Source organism: Cololabis saira, chromosome 4, assembly GCF_033807715.1.
Source record: "Cololabis saira isolate AMF1-May2022 chromosome 4, fColSai1.1, whole genome shotgun sequence".
NCBI lineage: Eukaryota > Metazoa > Chordata > Actinopteri > Beloniformes > Belonidae > Cololabis > Cololabis saira.
Window position 1 is genome coordinate 17770776 of NC_084590.1, and position 11162 is coordinate 17781937.

At 42.5% G+C, this 11162-nt stretch overlaps 1 protein-coding gene across 9 annotated transcripts in view; it reads right to left on the reverse strand.

Moving 5' to 3' along the window:
- fli1 (Fli-1 proto-oncogene, ETS transcription factor) overlaps positions 1 to 8875 on the reverse strand; it is a 33666-nt gene extending 24791 nt beyond the window's left edge. For 4 of the 9 annotated variants that reach the window (XM_061719042.1, XM_061719041.1, XM_061719036.1 and 1 more), the window contains exon 1: positions 2076 to 2212. In XM_061719042.1, coding sequence (XP_061575026.1) covers positions 2076 to 2093 — 18 coding nt within the window. In that variant the 5' untranslated portion in view covers positions 2094 to 2212. Of the gene's footprint in view, positions 1 to 1910; positions 1973 to 2075; positions 2213 to 6781; positions 6894 to 8623 lie in introns of those variants that run through there. The other 5 variants (XM_061719040.1, XM_061719037.1, XM_061719039.1 and 2 more) reach the window with 5 other exon arrangements.
- Positions 8876 to 11162: the final 2287 nt, after the last annotated feature.

Genomic DNA, 11162 nt, shown 5'->3' on the forward strand with positions numbered 1-11162 from the left:
GAGGATATTTCAGTTGCTAGTATGGTTGTCTGTCTGTACAGTCATGCAAGTTCAATGCTATTAAAGCACTTTAAACTTTAAATCAAAGCATTTTGTTTTTTCATATAAAATAAACACATTTTTATTCAGTTTAGAAGTTTTGGGGCTTTTTTTTGGCTCCTGCGCTGCTGAAATCGGGGCGTCCCTTATTTCTATTTCTGAAAGGTGGCAACCCTAATCCAGTCGTCAAATCTAGTTCTGAAGGCTGATTTATGGTTCCGCGTTACACCAACGCAGAGCCTACGCCGTAAGCCTGCGTCGATTTAACGCGGAACCATAAATCATGCTTGTGTTTTTTAAGCAGCGGTCCAGACAATTGACAAAGGACAAAAAAGAAAAAAAAACAAGCAGAGGATAAATGATGGCTCCGCTGTGAGGCAGCAAGGGCCAGCAGAAGCATTGTGTCAGTGTGACACCTGCTGGGAGCCACCTCTGCTCTGTTTACGTCAGCCCAAGTCAATCTGCTCTCATGCGTCACTGACGCAGACTGGATGTATGAAATAGCTCCACATCAAGACTACACGTGTATCTGTTTGGCCGCTCACACACAGCCAATCTCGATGGAGGGGGGTGGTGAGGGGGGGCAGGGGGTTGGGGGGCATTCCTGTCTTTTGTTTAAGCAGAAGGAGGAAACCTGTCAGGAAAAGATTGTGTGGAGCAGGAAGCTCTCATGGCTAGAGAGTCCTTCCTTTCTTTTAGCGAACATGAATGCCGCTTTGGCGGCCGGTCATCTACACTCAGGGATTCAATTAGGATTGCATTAAGCCCCCACAGCTTGTCGCTTTGTTACAGAAAGCCAAGTTGAGAAACTCACATCCTCCCTGCAGCACGGCATCCATCCCAAAATGTGTGATAAAAACCACGAATGGCTGTATTGAAGTGGGCATGTTGATATGCTACTATGGCTTTTTGTTTTGCCTTTTTCCTTAAACCTACTTTTACATTTTCCCCCGAAAAGAGAAAGAGAAAAAAGAAAACTCGCACCACACCCAGCATGCCACAAACGAGTTGCTTTAAATTTCTATAAAGAAAACAAGTCTCTTCTTTTCTCAGCAAATCCAGTCCGTCCGTGCATCTTTGCTGACAAGTAAACCAGGTGGACGGAGCCTGAACGCATCACGAGGGGGGACTAACTAACAGGGACTTGCCGCTCAACATCTGGCCGCTGCAGCCATCACGCATCTGGAGTTTGAGTGTCGGGAGCCAGTAGCCAATGTTAATGCCGGCCAGCGCTCTGCCACTACCAGCACTCCATTTCAAAACAGTTGTGTAACTATAAAAGGAGCCAGCCAAGGTATCATTGTGAAGTTTTGTGGTTTGAAAGTGTTGCAAACTGTGCAGTTGCCGCGTGGAGTTACCATATGACGGCTTTCTTATACCCTTTACCAAAGCTCTGTCCCGTAGCGGAGAGAAGAAGAGTTACAACCACTTATAAAGACACACCAATAGAGATTTGTTTTGCAAATTACTAAAAACATCACCATTTCTCGCTCCTCTGACTGAGCCGGGCGATATGCCACACCGCTGTTGCGCAGCTCGACTCATCGTATCCAACGGCACATCCACTTATGACTATTGCTCAATCCCCGCGTAGTCCAGACTAAACCCAAAAAACTCCTGGGTTGCGTATACCTACTCGAAACTACTACGTTCGTGTATCCGAACCAATAAATAAGTCCTTTGTACCTTTCCAGACGTGCGTAATGGTGCGCCCGGTCCCCCCCAAAGTCCACGGCGTGATTCAGATTTACCCCTGCTTCACATCCCGTATCCTCAGAGCCAGGCTGACTATCTTTAAAATGACAAGAAACTTCTTCTTTTCTTTTTTTTTTTTTTACAAAGAAATTGTAAAAGAGCGAAATGGTGTTTACCGCTTTCAGACCGAGAGAAAAGCGCCGCTCATCGCCGCTAGACTTGGCTGTCCCAGCTCACAGACCGACGCAGAGGAGGATTTCAACCCATTGCTTAAAAAAAGGAGGCGCAACTCCGAAAAAGCTGTCTCCCACAAACTCCTACACCCCGTTCTCCACCCTTACCTTAATAGTTCCGTCCATTTTGCGCAATTTTCAGCGGATCCCGACAATATTCCAAACATGACACGCTCCTGAATTAATTCCAGTCGCCGGTATGTGGCGGAGAGAAAGAGACACTTTTACCGGATTGAGTTTTTTCTTTCCTCTAAATTTGGGAAGTGAAGTCACCACTGTTGAGAAGGTTGAGGAGGAAGCTGTGTGTCACAGAAAGCCCTGCCTTCAAAAAAAAAAAAAAAAAAAAAAAAAAAAAGGCAGGATACTGTCCCAGAGAGATAAGCAGGGAAAACAATTGAGTGTTCGCTCTGCTGTTATGTTTTTTTTTTTTGCTCGGAAATATTTACAGGATGGCTGCCCGCGTTGTGCACAGCCATAGCTGTGTGCCTGCTGCGGAATATTCTTGTGTGCTTTGTGCGTATTTCTTTTGCAGCAGTGTCACAGCTGGTGTGGAAGGGGTTTACTGTTTGTACCACGTCTGAATTATGTCTGCGTACTTTTGGCTGAGGGTTTTTTTCTGGAATGAGCTTTATCCCGGCAGGGCACTCCAAGTTAAGTTATGTGATTTCATGTTTTAGGCTGCTTTTGATTCACGCCTACGCTCAAAGGCTCGCATCTGGCGGTGCGTTCATCCCTCCTTAAATCAGATCACCTACTCCTTGATTCAACTTTTCATAGATAAAACGCTAAATATCAGCCTCGCAAATGGACAAATGTTTCCCTCAACTCCACATCCGAACAGGAGAGAAACCTGGGCATCAATAGTAAAGGTTTTACTGTTTTGTTTCTGCTGTTTCACTGAAGTGTCTGCAGAGTTTTTCTGAGGCACCATTAATAAAAAAATGTTTAAAAAAAACAAGCATTCAGCTATTAACCGCACTATAATGGGACGCGTGTGCGTCTGGTCAGCAAAAGATGATACGCGCATGACGTGGAGTCTGAATCAAGACTAAAATAATTAACAATAATAATAATAAAGGGTGAATTCCTCCTTATGTTGACTGAACCTCTTAGAGATCTCCTAATCCCCACCCCCACAACACAGCTATTTTTTTTCTTCTTCTCTGTGACTGCTCAGTAAATTTGCACTCATCCATTTAAGCACAAATCTCCTGCAGATGCAATCCAAGGAGCCCACTCTGAATGACCAGACCAAAAACACACCAAGAAAAGGGATTTTTCTGGCACCTTCAGTGCCTTTGCAGACTTGTAAAGCAAACATATCTCCAGCATATCCAAGATCATTAAAAGTAGGTAACTTACTTTTCATTGAAGTGTCCACTTTAAAGCCCTTTGAATTATTTTCTTTGAGACATTTCAAGGAGTTAAAACTGCTTACATCACAACAATACTCACAATTCCAGGGTCATGAAACACATTTTAACACATCACATAATAAAATTATTTTTATTGCTTTAAACAAGATACAATAATGTGCAAAAGTCTTAGGCACCCCCTAATGTTGTGGTTTTATTCAGTTTTAATGGCATCCATATTCACTCTATAGACTCTTTAAGATGCAGACAGGAAATCCAAGAACCTGGGTCTCTTAAACTGAAATAGACTGGAACATCATTGATATCACTGCCTCCCCCCCCCCCCCCCCCCCCCCCCCTACGCACACACACACACACACACACACACACACACACACACACACACACACACACACACACACACACACACACAAAGAATAAGGAAAACAATCTAACCTCTCTTTGTTTATAAGGTAGGTCATATTAAATATACTGACTTTTGCTTGTCAAGTCTTTTTTTTCAGAGCATTGTGTGTTTTTATTGTTTACACACATTATCTGCATTTGGATGTTTCTATGCCTGATACCTAAAAAAAAGGCTAATAATAGAAACTGAAAAAAACATAGCCATTGAAACTTTAATAAAACAACAAAACCAGCAGTGCGTGAGACTTTTGTTCAGTACTGTATTAATATAATTATTTCTTTATTTTCCAGTGTTGGGGTTCTGCCTTGGGGGAGCAGCCTTAGTGACTACGCAGGGCCGGCCTGTCTGCTCTCAACTTGGGGGTCTGTTGGAACTTTGGGCCCCCACCCTTGGGACCACCACATCTGGATCCTGCTAAGGGTCAAGGCTTCTCCTGCCTGAGGCCATTTCAGACTCGTGTAATTAAGGGAGACACCTTGTTTAACTCTTCATTGACTGGCTCGGTTTCTTCTTTTGTTTTTTCAGCGCATTCCAGCGTCTGCAGTTTTCATTTCATTTTATCAAACTGAGATAAAGAGGCAGATTTACAAAAAGAAACAAAAACAACAACAAGACTAATGCTGAGACGCGTAGTTCTAGATTTGTCAGATGAGTGATAGAGGCACGCCATGAGCGTGATGCTCTGATGTGTATGTTTAGATTCATGTCAACAGTTTCCAGCAATAAAAAGCCCCCTTTTATGTCTAGACCCTTCAGTGAAACATTTGTGCAGGTTGTGATACAACATTTGGCTGCAATTCCGTATTTTTCTAATTGTTTACCTAATGAAACCAGAGTTGATCCAAACAATGGCTACATAATGACTCATCTCTTGCAGTGAAATACTTGTCTTCCCCTTCTTGAAGCTTATCAGGAAGATTGGGTGGGCAAGGTCTACCAAGATCATAATGAATACAGTGGTAACAAACATTTTGGAAGGCCAATAAACAGATGCAAGTTGGTTTACACAGCGAACCACAGAACATCTGGCTTGACGCTGAAACTAGACAGCCAGACATTTCTTCTTGTACCACCAGCCAGTAGCTCCTCTGTCTCTCTGCTGGGGCAGACAGCCAGAGGGGGGCGGACACTTTTGCTGAGTTTATGTTCAGCAGCTTTTCAATTGTTTGGGTCCATCTTTTGTCTCCTTTCGCTTATATGAAGGTCTACTTAAACTTAATGTATGGAGTGATAGCTTAAGTTGAAGTGGCAGTATTTCAGAAAAAAAACAGGGCTATAACCTGGAATAAGCTTCTAAAGCAGTGTGATTCTGGGTAGTTAAAATATTTGTTTTCTAAAGAGGATACATGCACTTTCTTAAGCAACTTTTCATGCTAAGTGTGATATAAATGATCATTTTTCTGATGCCTCCGGCACCCTTTTCTCTAAAAATATCTAAAGTTTTACATTTTTGAATATCACCAGCTCCCTCTTGACAATAGTAACCTCTTATTAAAGTGAGTAATCAAATATCTACTGTGTGTTATGAGAAAGTTTTTACTTTTTTATTTTGAAAAGTTATTCCATAGAAAGAAAGAAAGAAAGGGAAAGAAATAAAACTCGTCCCAGTCCATGTGAGCCGGCAAACGCAGCTGTTTATTAAAGTGCAGACTTGTATTCAAATCATTCCTCCTCTCGGGCTAAAAGACAGCCCGAGTCAAAATACTAAGGGCAGAAAGTGGAGTCTGCTGCACATATAAGCACGAACTGTCTGGCCCCTCGCTCCAGGCCATAATTAATTTGAGATTTATTTTTATTGGAGAGTTCCAGTCTCGCCTGGCCTTAACCAAACAAAACCAAATGCCGGGCCGCGGATACGCTTGAACGGGGAATATTTCTTTTACATTTCGTATTGAGGCGTGCCACATGTTGACCAACATCTCAGTGAATGTGAGGGAACCGGTCAGTGGAGGGACTTGCACGCCAAAAGAATACACGCAAGCCCAGGATCCGGATAGGAGAGATAGAGAGAAAGAAAGAGCAACGCATGGCCCTTTTTTTCTACTCTCAGGGTCCCATTTCCTTTTCAAGCCGGCAGAAAGAGTCATTTAAGCTCATATTTTCTCCTTAAACATTCCCTGCTATTCAACTCTCTCACAACAAATCAGGAATTGTTCGGAGCTCCTGAAACGCAAAGTCTCTCCGCGGTGGCACAAACGCTGTGGCTGGATGAAAGGGGCCCTTATTCAAAGGGGGAATAAGTCTTCAAAACATTAACAAGTCGCGCTTGGAAAAATATCTTGATTATGAAGATATTATAACAAGGCTCGCCTCTGTACAATGGCTCATTTTTTAATGAGGCACAAGCCGAGCAGTCAACTCTGGCTGGCTGTTATTATGAATGTGGCCAAACGTCACGCACCCACCGACCCTCACCGTTGACGTTATACAGTAAATTCGCACGCATGGGAGCAACTATCGATATCATATGAAAGAGAAATATTGAACTGTTTCGGCGCCTCAGACCTGTAGCAGTTTCAGGTATTTCTGCCCCGCCGCATGTGATGCTTTTATGTGAAAACCAGATGTGAGCTCCTTGCTTTATTTACATTCTCAGGTCCGTGACAGGGAGAGAATGAGATTCATGACGTCAGGCACGATAACGAGCCATAACAGGCATTTTTGTTTTTCTATTAAGGACAAAACACTCAAATTTGATCTCAACACATCATGAGGTGACTTTAGTGTACAATTAAAATGCAATAATCCCGCAGTAACTCTGTTAGTGTCAGAAATAGGTGCCTGTATATCAAAATAAAATTAAAAATACATATGTTAAATAAATGAGAACATAAAATCAGCAGAGACAGCACTGCAAACTGACCACTTTATTTGTTTGAAATGAAAAGAGAAAGAAGGAAATTGGTGAATATTTATCAGTCAGGAATTATGCGGTTGATTTGAATGTTATGTTTGGAAATTTAAAGGGATGTTAACATTGCAGGCTAAGTAAAAATAAAGAAAAGGACTTCACTTGGTCCCTGCAACATTACCTGATCCAACAGACGGTGGTGTCTTACCTTGACGTAAGACGACGTGTCAGGGACAGTTTGAAACATGTCTACTAGACAGCAAGCCCAAGAGGAGATCAGTGTCCAATGGGCCCTGAGAAAGGGAGAGGAAATATTCAATAAAAAACATGTTATTATTATTGTTTTTGCATTGTTAAAAAGGGGGAAAGATCATCCTTCCACTTGACTTCAGGAGCTGCCCTGCAAACATGCACACAGGTTGTGAACTCATAGGCCACACATGGGTTACCACTTCCACCAAAATAAAGGGGAAAGTTAAATTTGCTTTACGTCTCTCCCACCACCACCCTCCACATCCTCAACAACCCACCCCTGTACGTCAAACTCAAGCCTACATTCATGCATTTACCCCTCACTTTCCCCCTCTCTCCTTTTTCTTCTTTTTTTTCTGCAGTGGTTTGTGGCATTAGATGTCTAAGTTTTAATTACCCCTCTCCCTACATTAACCAGCACCAATGGATGGAAATTACACCAGTGACCTGCTGCTAACATGGATGAATTACTCTGCATCGCCCAATAGGAGCTGGGCAGCAAGAAGCACCAGAAGCAGATGAAGAAGAAGAAGAAGAGGGCCCCATCCCAACCCCCATCACGTTTTCCCCTAAAGCTTACCACATATTGAAACACTTTTCGCTTTAATAAGTGCAGCTTACAAAGTCTAGGGTGAAAGGGCACTTGGAGGACGGTGTTTTTGGTCCTTCCCCTCCCGCTGCAATTATTAGAAGGGCAGAGGCATCATGATTGGCTCTTATAGCTTTAGACTGATGAAGCAAATGAGCGTGTATGAATGTCTATATTAGACATTTCAGGGCGCACCATTTGTGTTCAGCGTGTCCTTACAACCCCTGTGGGACATCTTTGTCCTGTTCAGTAGCATACAAGCTCTGACCTATCGGGATTATAAATATACACAGTTGCGTTCCTGTTTTCTTTTAAAAAAAAAAATAATTAAGCAGATACTCTGTGATTTTAAGCCAACACCTCACATGGAAATGCAGGGTTTATGACTAAATTAAACGGTTAAAAGACAGCGTCTGATCAGGGGTGCAAGAAAAGCACAGTTTTTCATTTTACAACGCACTTAACATTTGCAGGCATGTGAATTCTTCCCCAATGAAAAATTACCCAAGGAAGGAGGATTATATATGGATGTGGCACAAGGTTTAAACACTTGTCAAGGACCACTGTTTTTTTTTTTTTTTTTTTGTGTGTGTGTTTTTTTTTGTTTTTTTTTTGGCTCTTTCAGGCAAATGCAGCGCTCGCCTCATAAAGTTCCCCAAACGCATCCAATTCCTAGCCGGTAAAAAGCGCGCAGGACACCGCATCTGCTGCCAATTAGGCAGAGGAGGACTGGTGAATAACGGCGTGAACCTTCCTCAGAGACAGCCCCGTGGGCCGGGACCCCTCTAGTGTTACATTTTAAGCATCTTTCCTTGCTGTTATCCATCATAAACGAGAGCCAACTGATTTCCCACATTTTTTTTCTTCTAAAGTCTCGTAAAATGAGATTTCGAGGAACAAAAGCTCATTATGTTATTGTGTCATTGCAAAAATCGAGCCATCTCAATAAATTAATAAGAACGAGACGCGTGGTGCAATAAAGACCGAGTTTAATTTTCCGAAACTTTAAAAAAATATATATTATTCTTGTCATCAGTGCAACAAGGATCTTTTTTTCTTTTCTTTACAACATTGCTGATGCCGAACAAAAATGAATAAAACAAGTAAAAGTGACTAACAGCCCTGCTGTATGAGCGCGTCTTTGTCAAACTCGTGTCAGTTTTCGTCGTCGCTCCGACTCACCTGCCGTTACTGCGCTGCTCGTTTGATCGGGCTCGTCGATTTTTGGGGCCAATCAGTCCTCCTCCTATTTCAAATAATTAGTCCCGTCCAGGCCAAGGCGTTTTCCAATGATGATGACAGTGAGTTATTTTTTGAAAGGGGCGAAAAGGAGCGCCTGGTTGTGTGAATGGAAATGCTGGTGAGATGGGAGAGCCGCGACCAATGAGCAGCGAGAGAAAACCTCCCCTCTGCTGCGGAGAGAGGCCACTCAAGCATGGGAGAAGGGCAGAGCGGAGGGAGAGAAGAAGTGTCATCGGTAAAGTTGCTTGGTAAAGAAATGCATAGAGTAAAAAATAAAATTACATTTAAAAAAAAAGTGCATTGGACCAGTTTTATCATCTATTTGAGCAATTTTACACGTAAATGAGCTGCAGGTATATATACGGCACATCACAGAGACACTTAACGCACCGCGCAGATCAAAGTGCAAATTATCTGTTGAATTAAAATGTGAGCGGGTTTTTTCGTTGAAGGAATTTGGCTTCATCGTGACTAGAGGGGGGGAAATCCTGTCAGATTCAGCCAAAACCGACAAAATGGAATTCACAAGGTTCATGCTTCATGTGTGACATTACTGGGAGGCAGACAGACAGACAGACAGACAGACAGACAGACAGACCTCGGTATTTTCACACTTTAGCTCCGCAAAATCAACCTCAATTCCCTTTAGTCATGCTGGGAATAATGTAATCCCAGAATGAAAACCCATCCATCCAGTCTTTAACTAAATTAACATCATGTTGTTGTTATTTTATTATCAGCAATGTCTAGTTTCCAAGCACGTGTCCGCACAGCTCATCCCCCAGGAATACAGCGACAGCAGCGCAGGATCATCCCCACATTTGTCTTTTCCTGCTCAGCTGACCCCACTCACTTCACTAACTTCATTTCCTTTGCCTTGCTTCCCTCATCTTGCACCTAAAGTCCTCCAAAGGATGTGGGGCAATTCACGGCGAGGAAAGTCGCCCAGCCATGGCATTTTATAGCCTCATCAAGGTCGCTGCTTCACGCAGAGCAACCAAAGAGAGACTTGGAGGTCGGCTGTAAACCGTTGGACTGGATAACCTGCAAGACAAGAATATGAAGGTTTTTTTTGTTTTGTTGGGTTTTTTTTCTCATTTGAAATGAGTCAATCTTTCCTGCTTATAACAAGATTCATAAAATGGAGAGGAGGGGGGGCCTATCAATGCTATATTTTCACCCTCTCATTCACACTGCAACCCAACTGACACGTTTTCTGGGAGGAAGTGCAGAAACGTGTCATATACGACTATGCAGACACCAAATAAGTTGGGGAAAAACAGTCTAGGAAGAAAGTCAGGAACCACAATTTATTATGTAGGGGGAAAAAAAGGATCCCAATCCAAAATATCATGGAGAAAGGTTTCACGCACTTTTTTGCAGTGTGGGGCGCATCTGCTTCAAAGGTCGTCTTTCGTCAATGGCCAGAGCCTCTGTTTGTTGCGCCGTTTCCTAATGCAGTGATTAAGAACAACAACACCGATAATAGTGTTCCCAGCATGAGACAATGGACGGAAATCCCAACATCCCGTTTTACTGAAAAAATGTCATTCACAGCCTGCTGTGTTGCCTTCCTCAGGATACTGCAGAAGAAGTTTTCTAACACATTTGAGCAGCCACTATTTAAATACTCAAAATGACAAAGAGATGACAAAAGTCTAGCATTCGATGGTCAAATTAATACTATTTAGAGGAGGTCCCAGGTGTTTTGGAAGGTAGATTTCATATATTTTGAAAGACTCTGAACGTCCAAAGTAAGTCACAGTTTGAGATTTCTAACTGTGATACCTCATACGAAGTTACAATGTGATGGAACAGAAGTTGTTATTTTTATGTATGACAAAAACAAAAAATAATCTTGTACCATTAACATTGTCATTAGATGTGGGATCTGTAGGACAATCATCCTTTTTTCTTTTTGCTCCTGGCTCCCAGCAGCCGCCTTGGACTTCTGCATCTATTTTTACCATTGTAATATTAGTGGAAACAGAATCCACCTCATGTGCATTAAGAAGAAAATGTAATATTTCTCTGCAAAAACAAATTGGCAATGCCACGAACAGCAACTGCCAGTCTCTCCACACTGGCATGTTAAGATTTCAGTGGGCCTCCTCTTGGGATTCCACTAAAAACACTTGTATTTGAGATGCTGTGGTCAACCTGCAGGCGTTTGTGATTACATCGCCAAGAGTAAATGAAGCTCCTCACTCTGAACTGTAATGAGTTATTTATTTAGTTGCAGGGGCTACCGAGAGATGATCTGGAGATGAAGTCTGGTCCCACTCCATTCCAGCCCTTTTTCTCTACTCCTCGGGGAGGGAGAAAATGGGAGTGTGGCACCAGGGAAGGCAGGGCAGAATATCAAATCTTTTTACGCACGCTCTCAGGCAGTTATGACCCAGACAAGGAATTACATTTAAGCTCAAGGCTCATGTTCAAAAGGGTAGTCATCTTCTTAAAGTTATGACATTTTTATGTG